We start from the raw sequence: 16,451 nt of genomic DNA, 5'->3' as shown, positions 1-16,451 counted from the left end.
CATTTTTACAGAATATAAAACGGAGGTATAGAAGATTAAATAATGTGTCCAAGGTGGCCACAGTGCTGCCTAAGGCAGAGCCAGAATTTGATACCTGGATTTTTCATTCTTACCATATGTTTTGTACATTCACGTCTCTGGGCCCTTGTACCTATTGTTCTGAGTGGTCCTACCTCACCTCCATGCCTGAAATGATCTTTTAAAGGTCTCTCCTTTGTGACTTTCAAGATACCATTTGGTCCCCCCCACAAATGTGTAAAACTAATTGCTTTCTCTTCTGTGATCCAAAAGCAATTTTTGCATGGCTATTTTAGCATTTATCTCATGTTATTATGGGTATCTGTGTACATTACTCCTCACCACCGCTGCACATACATACATATTACACAGGGCTTTTACATACTTGATGATAAACATTTGTAAATTGAATTAAAATTAAAATCTGACTCCCAGTTAGGCACTACTTTGTCATTGCATTGCCTCCTCTAAATAGTTAATGAACTCTACAGTGTTAGGTAAGGACAGATTGCCTAAGATTTCAAAAGACCAAGCCTCTTCAACTAACTAAACCAAAAATCTCATTGAACAAAAATGTTTTTCTTTTGATGCTTTTCTTTTTTATGAAATTCCAGAAACTTAGTTTTCACCCAGATTAACATATAATCTTTTCTCTCTTTCGCCAAATGAACCAATTTATTTGAATACAATTGTATTGAGTTTGTATTATATGAATTCTTTACATGCATTATATTTTTTAATCCTCACTCAACTCAGTGGGGGTAGGTACTGCAGTAACTGAGATGAGAGTATTGGGATTTGGAGAGTTAAGTATGTAGCTGGTGTGAGGTGAAATGAGTGACTCAAATCTAGTCCTTGTGACTTCAAGTCTTAACCACCTAAAGTTGTAGAGATTCCTGCCGGCCCATTTCTTTTTATATACATGCTTATATACATAGCGTTTGCCAGATCCTGATGCACATATTTTGAAAACATGAGGAAGAGGGAGAGCTCTGTGGTAGGGGAGTAAGGGAAGGTGCAAGTTGTATGGCATCTATTCCTCATTCAACCCCTGGTACTTGGTTTTAATTCCTATGGTTAGAGGGAGAGGGCCAGAAACTGAAGAAACTGTGTATGGAGAGACAGACGGACATTGTGAGATGGTGGCCCCATCGGGGCTCAGGTGGTGAGGTTTGGGGCAGAACTGGGGCAGAGGCCATTGGTTCCACTTCTGCAGTGCTCTGGCACTCCCAGGACTAGGAACTTCGATGCCGTGACACTGGAATGATCGTAAGAGGCAGGAAAAGCCTTGAGCTCTGTTGAGTGGCTCTGCTGCAAGGCACACGGAGGCAACAGGAACCAGAGCAAATCAGCACCTGTGGGACAGCAGCTAAAGCTGAGCGCTTGGGCAGGAGCAAGGCACTACTTTGGGCATCCCAGAGAAGACTATGGAGAAAACTTAGAGATGCTAATTTCCATCAGTCAGGCTAATGGGGAATTCTAGCTCCCTAATTAGGTCACTAAAAGCAAATGTGTCCCTATTTTATAATTCCATGCAAGTGAGGTCTGGGATATATTTGATTATTGTTTTCAGACAAAGTACAGGCGAGAAGCTGTGTAATACAAGCACATTATCACCATGTTGCCGAAGCCGTTGGCTTTGAGAATTCCTGGAATGTATCCCTCCACTAAGCATTTCATATTTGTGTACATTTAAAGTACCTTTTAATACTGTGTTCTAGATGTATGTCTTTTTTTGCAGTCCAGTTATATGTTGGAACAGTGATTCAGTGTTTTAAATTTTTGCTTTATATTTTGGGTCTAAACTAGTGAATTGGCTCTACATAGTATTATGTTTCTTAACAATTTTTTTTAAATGTACGTTTTTTCAATATATAGGGGAAATATATAAACAGATTTTCAAAAACTTGTTTTTGGCTTACCCAAGCAAAGTGTATTTATATGCATTGTATATTGTTTTATAATACATTTTCTCCTTATTGCATGGAAGAATAAAGGCCAGGGAGAAATATGGTACTAATTTATATCTAATATTTTATAGGCTAAAATAATTTACATCCTATTTTTCTAAATTTTAAGAAAATTTACATTTTGTTTCTTAAAATTTTCTAAACTTATTTTTAAACATTTATTTATTTATTTTATTTATTTATTTTTGGCTGCTCTGGGTCTTAGTTGTGGCACGCGGGACCTTTGTTGCCATGTGCAGGACCTTTGCTGCCGCATGCGGGATCTTTAGCAGCTGCATGTGGGCTCTTAGTTGCGGAATGTGGGATCTAGTTCCCTGACCAGGGATCGAACCCGGGCCCCCTGCATTGTGAGCGTGGAGTCTTAACCACTGGACCACCAGGGAAGTCCCCAAGTTTTCTAAACTTATATGAGAATTATTTAGGTTAAAATAAGAGAATCAATTTTAAAAAGCCTTCTCCCATGGTTTTTTTACCTTTTTTAGCATTTGTTTTCTGTGACAATGGAGTATTGATGTAGAACTTTGGAAAATAAGAACATAAAGAAAATTAAAATCACACACATAGTCCCACTGCCAAGAGGTAGTTAACGTTTTATCGCCTCAGTTTTTTCACTCTGCTTATATACCTAATAGAATGATGTTTAAACTCCTAATAATTATATATTCTGCTTTTTCAATTACATTATATTTTCCAATTTCATTAAATGTTTTAAGAAAATATGACCTTTCATGGCCACATAGCAGTCTATCAAAAATATATACCATCATTCAACCATTATCCTAATTTTAGTACATTTGGGAGGCTTCTGTGTTTTTTCATTACTACAAATACTGCTGCATTGAGCATCCTGGTCCACAAATCCGTCTCTTGTCTGCTGAGCCTATTGCTCAGAAGTCCCCAGATGTGCTCTTTTTGGGTAAAAATGTGTAACACCTTTAAGACTTTTATACTATAGTTTAAATAAATGTAAATAAAAATCATCTAGCACAGTGCCTGGCAAATAGGCACTCAAATACTGACTGTTAACATAGAAATTCTGCAGTATACTTGTCATTTCATCCTCAGTGATATGGTTTTTCTAGTACCTGCCTTTCCTAGATTTGACTGATTCATTCATGTATTCCATAAATGTTTAATGAGCACCTACTATCTGTCCAGCCCTGTGAAGGTATATGTTAACTTGGACTTGGGGAATGTTATGAAAATACTTAAAAACCTCCTTTGACCCCCTTTTCCTGGAGAGATGAATCTGGGTCTTGATGTTGTATAACGTGAGCTCTGCCCTTTCTGAGCTTCTGATTTAAAAAAATGAAATGAAACATATTTATACAACATAACTTAACTTTTTTTTTTCTTCTGCCAAAACTGACAAGGGAAGTGCCTTTTTCTCACATTCTTGTTACTGAGCATGGCTTCCTCTGTGAAGGTTAAGGGTGTGGACCAAGTGGACTAGGTCAGGGTGGGTGATGGACTCGCCATCTTACTTCCAGTTATTGTGGGAACCTTATTAAAGGAGGTGGGATTTTATAAGCTGTTTGAAATGTAAGAAAGAACATTTAGTGAGCTGTGAATGCATTTGTCTGACATGATGAAAAATGTATAACCTAATTTTAGGTTTTGTTTTTTGATAATAGGTTTTCTTGTTTAAAGAATGTTAAACATGAGTATGCAAGAAATGTTCTATATTCATACATTAGGGTGTTCGTATGCTTTTTTTTTAAACAGGTGATTATTGGCTCTCATTTATGATTAAAACATAGATTGTTAGGACTTTATACCTTGGTTAGATTTTATTCATCCTGGGAAGCATTTTTCTCTTGTTAAAATATTAAAGCCTAATCTGAAATATTTTCACAAACACAAGTGACTTTTTGAAGGTCGTGCTCTTGCTTGTATGTATTTTCTTTTTGCACATTATGCATCAGCCTCCCAGGAAAGAGGTGGTTCTTTGTGGTTATAGAATATTATACTTATAAATCAAACTAATTATATATTGATGAGTTAAATTCCTTATAATCACAGGTAAGAAACTTTGCTATTCTACTTATTATCTAAGACATTGGATATTTAGGAGCATTACAAAGCCCAGTTTTGGTGTATGTACCTTGTTGTGCTTTCCAAAGGCTTTAACAACAGTAGGAATGTACTGTCATCTCCAAGGGCTGTTAGAGTAAAATAATTTGTCAAGTTAGAACATTAAAAGTAGAATCAATATACTTTAGAATCAATATACTTTAGAATCAATAACCTTAGAAATATAAGGTTATTTGGATTACTTCCTTTTATTATCTATAATTTTAGATATATTACAAAGTACAGGTAAACTTGTTTTATACAGTTAAACTTCTTACTTTTATTTTACTGAATGAAAGTCTCATTTAACTTACATTTTTCCATCGATACATAACTTCAGCCTGGTGAACAAGTATAGAATAGACAATTTATGTATTGTCATTTATATTTCTTTTTTTTTTTTTGTCATTTCTATTTCTAATGGCCCAGTGGTAGGTAGGTGGGATATATCATAACAGAGACTATCATTAAATGCTGCTTTATATTCTATCAAGTATAATGATAGGAATAAAAGTTAATTTTGTACAATAATGTTTGAAGTGCCAGCTCCATGGAACTGGGGAAAGGAAGTGTATACATTGAGTAGTGACTAATCTTTATTAAGCACTTTGTATGCTATGTGCCCAGCACATGGGAATTCTCTTGGAATGCTCACAAGAACCCCATTGGGTTTCTATCTCATTTTCACACTTTTTGGAAAACAGATAACTTCTTTAAGGTAGTAAGCTAGCAAGATGTGGAGCTGGATTGCAACCCAGTCTGAGTTCAGCGATTTCACGCAGTCAGATAATCTTACATTTCTTTTTGAGATAAATAAAAAGTTTAATATCATTGATTTGAAATTAGTACAATAATTATATTTAAAATGCTTTCATTCCATATTATGACCAGCCAGTTAAGAAAGGTGTGACAGTGGGCATAAAAGATTCAGAAGAAACATGAGGAAAAGGAAAGGGAAGAACCAGAGAAAGGAGGTAAGGTGACAGATGGAAACACAGGAAAGGGGAGAGGACAGCAAATGTCCTGGAAAGGAAGAGATCTTCAGGCAGAGGTTGAGGAAGGAAGCAGAGAATGCCCTATTACGTAGAAAAGGAGAGAACCCAGATGGTTTGGAAGTCTAAGTTACCTTATAACGGTGGCTTTTCCCTTGCTTTGTGAATCTTAGCGTGCCTTTCGAAATACTAACTAGCTCTTCTGCTATTCAGAGTACTTCCCCTGTTTTTTGTGTGTTAGCCTTCTGGGACTTAAGTTCATTTCACCCTTTGCGATGAAACCTCAATCAAAGTTAGATGATTCGGAATTCAAGTTGTGTTTACTACTTCTGTTTTTTCCTGTTTTCTTACATAACTCATGATACATCCACACAATCAAATTTTGGTAAGTGATCTGTCTGGTGGATTTAATGTAGCCTTCAGTCATATTCTTAAGATTTTCTCCTTATACTCTTTGAAATGAATCCTCAAACTAACCATATCTCTTAATTTAAAAGTTTTATTTAGAAATGAAATAAAGCTTGACAGAATGGAAGAGGCTTTATTTTCAGAGAATTAAAACATATTTTCTGTGATATGACCACAGAATTAATTGTATGTTTATGAAGCAACTACTTTATTATCAATTATGTTTAAGGTCTCAAATTTAGTGCTCATATAGATTCTTTGGTTGTATTTTAAGTATATTATTATGTTGTAATGAAAAGAGTACTGGGCTCCCATGTAACCCTGTACAGATTACTTTAACTTCTCTGTTTCTTCCATTTGTAAAATGGAAATTACACCTGCCTGTTTATCTAACTGGGTGAGTGGACAGATGTATATGTGTACTAGAAAATGACTTGTAAATATTATTGCTGAATACAACTATGGCTGTTAGGTTAGTAGATTTCTTTTTAGATTACTCCTTTCATTAATTAAAGGATGAGCAGATGCAGAATAGACTAATTGTTCTGTTTCATTTACATTACCCAAATATTGAATTTCAATAAAATAAAGCAGTATTCGTCAAAGAAACTTGGTCAGCATATTAAAGGAAAGTGGTTGAGTCATACCTAACTTATCATAGATCTTTTTAATAGGGACAAATATCTGTGCCATTAGTTCTGGACCAATGTCTTTCCCTTTCACAATACTTTAATGCATAACTTATAAATCTCTTTTTATCAGCCGATCTGACTTTTCCAAACCCAGACTAACATTAAGCAAGACACGATGAGCAAAAATCAGGCAAGGTCAAGTAAGCAATCAAATGATCAGATTCTCATTGGACACTAATGGAATTTTAGACTTTTAGAAAATGATTAGTTATGAATCTCAATGCCCTTTGTTGACAAAAGGTCAGATTTTATAAAATTGTGGTAAATTTTTAATGAGATTTTTAAATTACCGTGTTGGATTGTTATCTCTATAAAACTATACATAGTTCATTTTTCATATTAAGTCTCACATGAACATTTTTGCTGGAATGATAAGGGTATTATGGCTCTGATTTTTAAAAGAGCCTATTGTTAGAGATATACTGAAATATTTACTGATAAATGTGATGTTTTAGAAGTGGATGGGGCTATTAATGAAATGAGGTTGGCCATGAGTTAGTAACTATTGAAGCTAGATGATTGGTAAATGGAGTTTTATGTATTGTTTTTTCTACTTTTTTATATTTTTGAAATTTTTCATAATAAAAGGGTAAAAAATTTTACTGTTTTGTGCTTCTGATTTGCTTAATGGAATAGTTGTATCATGCTAATTAAAAGTCAAAGTTGTATTAGGAAATATGATTTCTTAAATAATCCTTATTTTTCTCATGATATATAAAAGCAATACATATTCTAGCTTGCTACTGAAATGATAGCAGGTATATAATGATATCAGGCATACAATAGCTTAAAATGTTTGAGAAAAATCTTATTTGTAATAATTGAGTATAATTTTTAGTCATATTTTTGTCTTCTTTCTACATGTACTATGTAATTATGGCATATATATAGAAAGTAATAATTCGTTGACTACTGCAAATGATTATATTAAAGTAGTGATCACACCTGTAATAAATGTTTTTTCTTATATCTTTATTGGAATATAATTGCTTTACGATCTTGTGTTAGTTTCTTCTGTACAACAAAGTGAATCAGCTATATGTATACCTATATCCCCATATCTCCTCCCTCTTGAGCCTCCCTCCCACCCACCCTCCTTATCCTACCCCTCCAGATGGTCACAAAGCATCGAGCTGATCTCCCTGTGCTATACAGCAGCTTCCCACTAGCTATCCATTTTAAATTTGGTGGTGTATATATGTCAGTGCTATTCTCTCACTTCATTCCATCTTCCTCTCCCACCTCCCCCAACCCCACCGTATCCTCAAGTCTGTCCTCTACGTCTGTGTCTTTATTCCTGCTCTGCCACTAGGTTCATCAGTACCGTTTTTTTAGATTCCATATATGTGTGTTAGCATACTGTATTTGTTTTTCTCTTTCTGACTTACTTCACTCTGTGTGACAGACTCTAGGTCCATCCACCTCATTACAAATAACTCAATTTTGTTGCTTTTTATGGCTGAGTAATATTCCATTGTATATATGTGCCACATCTTCTTTATCACACTTGTAATAAATGTTTAACATTTACTCTTCTCACTAGATTGTAAGCTTCATGAGGGCAGTCTGTCTTAATCATTGTATGTAACACAGTACTTGGCACATAGTATTTGCTCAGTAAATATTGTTGTCTGACCATAGTTTAAAAGAAAACGATTTCTGTTTAAATAACATTATTTTAGATTTCTTTTTAAAATTTACTAACAATATGAAAATTTTATTACATAAAGAGCATAGTGAAAAGGTCATAATGAAATGGTTTATAAAGTGAATCTATACCAAGTGCTTTGTCTCCATATTTAGCTATTTCCTTTGATATGATCAGTACCAATTTGTTTTGTGTTTTTGTTATACTGTTTCAAAGGAGGGGACTTTCTAGTGCATTAATTGTAAGTGTACACTACACCCTGTGAAAAATAATACAGAAAAACAAAGGAAGGTGAAAATGAAAAAGAATTTTTTCATAGAGTTTGAAGACTCCACTAAAGCAATGGAGAAATTTTGTGTTCCATTTTAAAGCTCCTACAAGTATAATGTATGGCCACTTGGTATCTAAGTAAAATTTCTTCATTTGGGACTTTTATCATCACAGTACTTCACATACTAGTTCTTTGTTGTTAGACGTGGCTGCTTTCTGACTCGGGCACGTGGCTAGGCGTCACTGAGGTACCCCTCTGTGTGGTGTGCTACTGTTCACGTGGGGGCAGGGACCCTGCTGCAGCCATAGTCCACTGGCAGCCTCTCTGAGGCTAGAATATCCCTGTAGCTGGTCCTGGGTACACCTGCTGGATTTTGAAGTACAACTTTCCCTTTATCACCCTTCCGTTAGAGTCTTTAATGAATGGCTCCATCAATTATGTGCCTGCAGTATGCCGGAACTCAAGGGGACCTTACAGTTTTTTAATCCCTATATGACTCATGTTACCAATAAAATAGATTCCCTCCCTCCCTCCCTCCCATATCAAGTCATAACCATTCTACCAGGCTTTCAACCCTCCATAGTCTAGTCACCTCTTCAAACTTGGTTTCGGATCTAGTCAGAAGGTCCTGGGAAACTGAACTAAACTAGACTGGGATGCAGTACACAGACTAAAATATTCCCAGGGATCTCGCTAGTAGTCGTGGCAGCTATACTTGTTCGTATCCCAACCTGTCTCCTCTCTGCTCTCTGTACCTCGTCTTCACACTGCACGAGTACTTGACATGAGGCATCGTGCATATCGTAGGTACTCAAATGTTTGTTGAACTAAAGGGATTTAAGAGACTGAGCAACTCTGAGTGAAATAAGCCCTTTACTATAAATGTGCTTTCTTCAATTTTGAAGGTATTGCTGATTCTAGCCATTGACTACTGGGGTCACTTCTCTTCTGCTTTCCTAAACCAATAGGGGATACTTAGACAGCCAAACTCTACTCCAGCTGACTTCTGCCCAGAATCATACGACTCTTCTAGTCTGATGCATTTTGCTGAACTGGAACACATGGAAATGTTTTTGCCCTTCGGTTATAAAGCTCAGTTAGAACTCAGCCTAAGCAGATTGCTTTATGGTGGCTTTATTTTGCATTCAGAAGGTGAGGGCACCCCATAGGCCCACGGACCACTCTGGCTGAAAGACACGAATAAAAGTAATGAGGTTAGCATTCTTCCTGGAAAATTCTTTAGGAAGTAGACTCACTATGTCCTTGATCCCTGTTGCTCTTTGTCCTTGGAGGTGGAAAGAAGGCCTTGAACTGGTCCTAAAGTCCTAAGTGAGATTAGGTAGTCACCCTGCTCATTTCCTCCCATTAGTTTTCCAGTTCACTCCAGAATCAAAGTGCTGCTGTTTCTTTCTTTGAAAGCTGTATATCCCATTCTTAGCCATGGCTTCTTTGTGGCACTTGGAACCAATAAGACCAACAGATCAAATTTTCTTAGCATTAAAAAGGACTTGTTTTTCAACATCGAAACAAGGCATTAACATGCATCAAGACAGGACTTCATTCATTCATTCCTTTTCATTTTGGAGCCCCTGTTGTGTGCCAGGCCCTGTGCCAAGCACTGGGCTTAGCGCAGTGAATGGAATAGGTGGGGAGACCACCACATAGTGAGCAAGGGTAAGGGGTGGTGGGGTGATGAAAACAGGTGGAAGAGTTAGGGAGGAGTCAGATTATGCAGGGCCTGGTAGGTTATAGAGGAGTTGGGATTTTATTCTTGGAGTAATTGTTGCCATTGGAGCATTTTGAATGGCAGACTGACATGATCAGATTCGCACTTAAAAAGATCACTGTGGCTTGATGGGTGGAGAACAGATTTGCGGGGTCAAGAGTAGCAGAAAGAGGTCCAGTGTGCAAGCTATTGTAAATGTCCAGGAGAAGGAGGACATGTCTTGGACCATGGTGGTCTGTGGTATCAGTACAGAGATAGCCCCATGTATACCCAGGGCCATCTTCAGTACTAATATTTAGAGGGTCTAGTTAGTTGTGAATGTTAGATTTAGTTATGGGACTGTTTCTGGATTGATTTCATAAGACTCTTTAAGAGAACATATTAAAAGTATATATTTCCGGGGGCTTCCCTGGTGGCGCAGTGGTTGAGAATCTGCCTGCCAATGCAGGGGACACGGGTTCGAGCCCTGGTCTGGGAGGATCCCACATGCCGCGGAGCAACCGGGCCCGTGAGCCACAGTTACTGAGCCTGCGCGTCTGGAGCCTGTGCTCTGCAACAGGAGAGGCCGCGATAGTGAGAGGCCCGCGCACCGCGATGAAGAGTGGCCCCCACTTGCCGCAACTGGAGAAAGCCCTCGCACAGAAACGAAGACCCAACACAGCCATAAATAAATAAATAAATAATAAAAAAAGACTTTCTCTCTATTAGAAAAAAAAAAAAAACAGACTTTAAAAAAAAAAAAAAAAAGTATATATTTCCGGGTCCTGAATTAGTAGGTTTGGGGTGAAGTCTAGAGAAAACTTTTTTTACTGAGCAAGGTCACAAAATACTTTTATATTATTTAGGACACTCATGTAGGATTATGCAGAACAATTCTTTAATGCCAGCAGTATAAAAATCTCCCAAGATTGCTCCACCTTTTTAGAGTTAATACTACAAATTCCTTTCCTCCCCAGATATGCTAGCATCATTTCCAAAAGTTCATCTTTCAGTGCAGATTACAAAACCCTTTTCATTGACTCAGTCTTACTCTGATATAGATAGATCTCTCCTCCCATGTTCCAAGAAAACTTTGTCTTAAAATAAGAATAAATTGCATCTCTTTATTTAGAATCCTGAAATTTTTGTAAAAGCTTCTCCCATCCTTACTTTCTTATTCTTTAATTTTAATCCTTTTTAGGTGAAAGTGCTTTCTTGGATTATCAGTTTCTACTTACGTGGTTTTATAATTCACTACCGTTAATCCAGCTTCTTCAACACATCTGAATTAGACTACCCCAACCCTCTCCTATGCTTTCCTCTTTTGGGAGGGTTCTCAGGATATACAAGACTATCACGGCATTGGCAGCACACCTAGTCTACCTATAGGAGATGAAAAAAGTAATCAAGGGTAGCACTTCTCTTAAGTAAATTCTTTAAAAAGTAGACCTAATGTGCCTTGATCCTTTTCACTCTACTTCTCTGGGGCTAAAGGGAGGGCCTTAAATTTGCTTTTGAGTGAAATTAGCACCATGAAATAAATCTAGTGTGTATAAGTTAAAGGGCATGGGTTTCAAAACCTAAAAGACCAAAGTTCAAAGCCCCATTTTGCCACCTGCTAGTGATTTGATTTTGGGAAAGTCAATCTCTAATAGGCTTATTTTAGTCACCTGTTAAATGGGGATAATGTTGCCTCTCTAGGCTATTATGAGGATCTCCTGTGATGCATAGAGAGGACTTAGCTTGGCACACAGTAAGGCCTTAGTAAATGTAGCCATTTTATTGTCTACTCTCTCTTAAACTCTTTGGCTACTAGTACCCCAAACCTCAACAGAGTGAGCTGTGTCCAGAGACTGAATCTCTAGATTCAACAATTCAAAAAAATAAAATTTGTAAACAATAACTCTCCAAGCAAAATTAGTGACCGTGTACGGCTCACCTTCTGTTCTTTCTCTTTTTTCTAGCCCAGAATAGTTTAGTCATGTATGAACACTTCTAACACAGTGGCTATTACATTTGCCCCATTTTAGAATTTTCTAGGCCTATTGTTTCTACCTCCTGGAGAGGTTTCTCTCTTGTAGCCACATTTGATCTCACAAGAAACCACCCTCAAAGGATTTCTGAGTGCAGCTTTCAAGAGCTTATGAGAACTAACATTTTCCTTTTCCCTCTGCCCCCTGTGTTTCTGGTTTTCATTTGCTTAGGGTTTAGCAACTAGAGAAGGCCCCCGTAAGGTTCACAAATGGAAGCTCTACAGGAATCTTTGTGTGTGTTTATATTATTGAGGCTTTTCATGGTTCTTGTGACTCTGAAGGCACAATAGACATTCCTTATCACCAGGGCTTTTCCACCTTGTAACACTAAATGCACTTGCATGCTTTCCATGCCGCCATAAAAGTATAGGCTGGCTTTTAGAATGCCAGCTTAAGGAGACGGTCTTCTCTACCTCTGTCATGTGAAGAGATGACGCTGTTGAATCTGAGGTTCATCGTCCTCTTTCTCTCCATCACAGCTTTGACTAAAAGATCAAAATCTGCTTTGCAAGCTGATCTCATTCCCCCCTGATTTTCTGATGCTACTTTCCAAATCCTGAGCCACATTTCTCTTTGCATACGAATTCTTTTCTACTGCCTGCTTTTCCCACAGTCTGTGAGTAAGTATGATCCTTCAAAATCAAACCGTTCCAGGTGTCTTTTCAACAAATAGCGCTGGGGCAATTCATATGCAAAAAAAAAAAATGAACCTTTCACCTTACTTCACACTATTCACAAAAGTCAACTCCAAGAGCACCATAGACCTAAATGTTAGAGCTAAGACCACCATTAAGGAAATGAAAAGACAAGGCACAGAATGGAAGAAAATATTTGTGAAACGAGTATCTGATAAAGGACTTGTATTCAAGTTATATAAAGAACTCTTACAACTTAATAAGAAAACAACCCGATTTTGAAAATGTGTAAAAAATTAAGCTTATACTTATCACATGACTCAGTATTCCACTCCTAGATATTTACACAAGAGAAGTGAAACATAATGTCCATACCAAGACTTGTATGTGAATGATCACAGAAGCATTATTTATCAAAGCTCCAAACTGGAAACAATTAAAATGTTTATCAACTGGTAAACAGATCAACAAAATGTAGTATAGTCCTACAGTGCAATTCTACTCAGCAATAAAATGAGCCAACTACTGATACGTGTAACACCAAGGATGAACCTCAAAAACATTACACTAGTGAAAGAAGCCAGATACAAAAGACTACTTATGATAGAACTTTGTTTATATGAAATTTCTAGAAAAGGCAGGTATGGATGTGTAAAGCATGGTTGTCTAGGGGTGGGAGCTGTGATTGAACATATAGGCATAAGGGATAAAGGGAATTTTGGGGGTGGTGCGATGCAAGTGTTCTACAACTGGATCCTGGTGTTGGTTGCGCAACTGTTTAAGTTTAAGGCCTTTTATTAAGTCTCCTAAAACACATCTAAGCCTACTAAGAGTGCTTCTATACTCCAAGGACTTACTCTGGTCTTGTTTGGCTGATAGCACTCTGTTGATGCTGGAGGCTCCTCCGAGCTCTCTTACTCTGATTCCTTGAGCTGAAAGAGAAACACCCACCAAGCACATCTTAATGCCTTTTTTTCTTCTCTCTGAAAGCTCTAACACCTTGGACTTGAGCTTTCTTGTGTCCTTAATCCTTATCTGAATTCCTCTTCCCCCTTTTGAAGATGGACCTAGGAGAGGCCTGATGTTAGAGTGAGATTAGGCAGGGTTATTTAACCAAATGGCCGTAGTTACTTAACCTTTGTTCTCTCTCATCTTCCCCCCCACCCCACTTTTTAATAGAAATTTGTTTTCACTAAAGCTTCAGGCAGTTTTAGTGCCTTAAATATTCTTTGTTAACGTAATGTTTTTAGAAAGCTGAGTGTCAGGAAGGCCCATTTTTAATTTATCAATGGCACCCTTACTCTTAATCTGCTGAAGCATACTTTACTTTTGAGGGCAGAATTAATCTTTTATCAGACGTACCATGGATGCTGTTGGTTTCATTATTTTAGGAAAATGTTCTTGTGTTGTTTCAGAATTAATGCTACCCACATAACGTTTATGTTCCAATATCTATTCAGAATAGGTAAGGAAGATACAAAGTAAGAGTCAGCCATATTAAATTTAATGCAAAGGAGATGCAAGTCACTGCTGTTTGAAAAACTAACAGTGGTGTTTAACTTGTTGATTTCATCTTGACTGTGAGGAAAGTGAATCTGAAATTAAGCCTATGATAGAGAATATTTGGACCTTCTTTTATAAGCTACAACTTTGCGGAACAGTGAAGAAAATGTTAGCACAATTATAAGAAGATAATTTTATACATGGAAAGTTTTTGGAGGTTGAGGGAGACAAAAAAGGAATTTCAGTCTGCCCTTTGTTTAAAGCAGGGCCATGTAGAAATGCCAAAAGCTGTCAGTGTAACTTCTTTGCATATCTGGGGCCTCAAGTTTTCACATCTCTAAGAGTCACTTAGGGGCTTGTTAAAAATACAGATTCTTGGGCCACACCCCTTTTGGCTCTGAGATTTTACTAAACTCAGGGGATTCTAATATGTATTACATTAGGTAAGGTTCTTCAGAGAATCAGAATTAGTATGAGGTGTGTGTGTGTGTGTTTGTAAAAGAGATTATTGTAAGGAATTGGCTCATGTAACTGTGGAGGCTGAGAAGTCCCCAAATCGGCAATCTGGAGACCAAGGAAAGCTGATGGTGTACTTCTAGTCTGAGTCTGAATGCATAGGAACCAGAAGAGCCGATGATATAAGTTCCAGTCCAAGTTTGAGTCTAAAGGTAGGAAACTGGTGTCTTAACTTGAAGACAAGGCAGAGAGAAAGAGAGAGAGAGAGAGCGAGCAAATTTTCCTTCACTCAACCTTTTTGTTCCATTCAGACCTTCAACAGATTGGATGTGACTAAGGCTGAGTGGTCACCTTGGGGAGGGCAATCTGCTTTACACAGTCTACTGTTTTAAATGTTAATCTCATCCAGAAACACCCTCACAGACATACCCAGAATAATGTTTAATCAAATATCTGGGTGCCTCTTGGTGTAGTCAGGGTGACACATAAAATTAACCATCACACCATCCAAATCTGAGGAATTGGAAGCAGTGAGGGGCAAAACCAGATTTCTTGGAAGAAACACTTGTAGGGAGAAACCTTATAAAGAGACCGTTGTTGCACTTTAGGAAGCAGTTGTACAATTTCAGTTATAAAAGATGTCCAGACTAGGCAAATTCATAGTGACAGAAAGTTGCCAGGGGCTGGAGGCCGGAGTTGGAATAGGGGAGCGACTGCTAATGGGCGTGGGGTTTCTTCTTGGGGTGAGGAACATGTTCTGGAATTAGATATTGGTGATGGTTGTACAACTTGTGAATATGCTAAAAACCACTGAACTGTTCCTTTTGAAGGGGTGAATTTTATAGTTTGTGAAGTGTATGTCAATAAAATATGTACATATCTATTGAGAGAGATGTGAAGAAGTGGAGGTAGATAGTGTTGACATCTCTGAGACATTTTCTGTGAAGAAGTAAACAAACGTGGGGTGATAGAAAGGGATGTGGGGTTGAGGGAGGATTTAAAAAAAAAAAACCACAGGACATATTGCAGCATGTCTGTATATGGATTCAAATGATCCATTGGAAAGGGAAATATTAATGATGCAAGGTAAGGCAGAGGGAATTTGCAGTAGCCAAATCCTTAAATTCACTCACTGTAATGCCATCTTGACTTTCTTCATGTCTCTTCCCTAGGTGACAGATCAGTCGGTGAAAGCATTTGCTGAGCACTGTCCTGAACTTCAGTACGTTGGCTTCATGGGTTGTTCAGTTACTTCTAAAGGAGTCATTCATCTAACCAAGGTAGGAACCGTGGCTACGTCTCCTTAGTTTTTCCGAGTATCATTCATATCAGTGCCCTAGCAATGTTATACGTACTTGAATGAGGACTACTCAAACCATTATAGAAGTGTAAGTAGTGTTTGGTAAAATTAAAATCAGTTTAAGGCAACAATACACAATCTATCCTTTCTGAAATGATACATTCATTTAAACAAGAAACTTTTTTGCTTTTTCATTTGCTAATGACTATGAAATATATACATGAAAGAAACTGATATATATGACAGAACATATTGAGATGTTAATGTATTGTGTTAGAAGATATTTTGATGAAAGTGTTCACTGGTCACATATCATTAGATCTTCTGAGCATTTGGCTTTTAAGAAGTGAATATGGTCAGTGCATATGATTAAGCGAATGTATGTCAAAAATTAACTTTATAGTTAAGAGAGTTTACTTATATACCAAATGTATGAAATCTCATATTTTAGCAATAATGAAAATACCAGTTCCTTTGTAATCTCTCCCTTTCAATGTGTCATCTCTGCTGTTTTTCAGAGTTCTAAAATAATTAGGAGCTAATTCTTATATACATGCTTTAGAAAACTGGCTACTATAAAATTTACTCGTGTATTATCTGAAATTTGTCAGGTCTCTTCAAGCTTACAGTTTAGCGGGATATAATGTTTTTCTTTCTTCCCAGGAAAAGAGCAAATGTTTACGAGTTACCTAGAAGTATGGCAATAAGGCCCACTGGATAGGAGTCTGGGCTCTGTTGTCAGCTTGT

The 16,451-nt window shown here is 37.3% G+C and overlaps 1 protein-coding gene and 1 non-coding gene across 5 annotated transcripts in view; one reads left to right on the top strand and one right to left on the bottom strand.

The window, feature by feature from the left end:
• FBXL17 (F-box and leucine rich repeat protein 17) overlaps nucleotides 1-16,451 on the top strand; it is a 470,181-nt gene that overhangs the window by 126,284 nt on the left and 327,446 nt on the right. For all 4 annotated transcript variants that reach the window (XM_007192078.2, XM_057540929.1, XM_057540930.1 and 1 more), the window contains one exon: nucleotides 15,577-15,684. In XM_007192078.2, the coding sequence (XP_007192140.2) occupies nucleotides 15,577-15,684 (108 nt within the window). The remainder of the gene's footprint in view (nucleotides 1-15,576; nucleotides 15,685-16,451) is intronic.
• TRNAC-ACA (transfer RNA cysteine (anticodon ACA)) lies at nucleotides 2,299-2,371 on the bottom strand. Its single transcript has one exon. It is a non-coding gene; the product is annotated as a tRNA-Cys (tRNA).

Source organism: Balaenoptera acutorostrata, chromosome 2 (genome assembly GCF_949987535.1).
Source record: "Balaenoptera acutorostrata chromosome 2, mBalAcu1.1, whole genome shotgun sequence".
NCBI classification, from domain to species: Eukaryota; Metazoa; Chordata; class Mammalia; order Artiodactyla; family Balaenopteridae; genus Balaenoptera; species Balaenoptera acutorostrata.
This window is presented reverse-complemented; position numbering and strand designations above follow the sequence as displayed.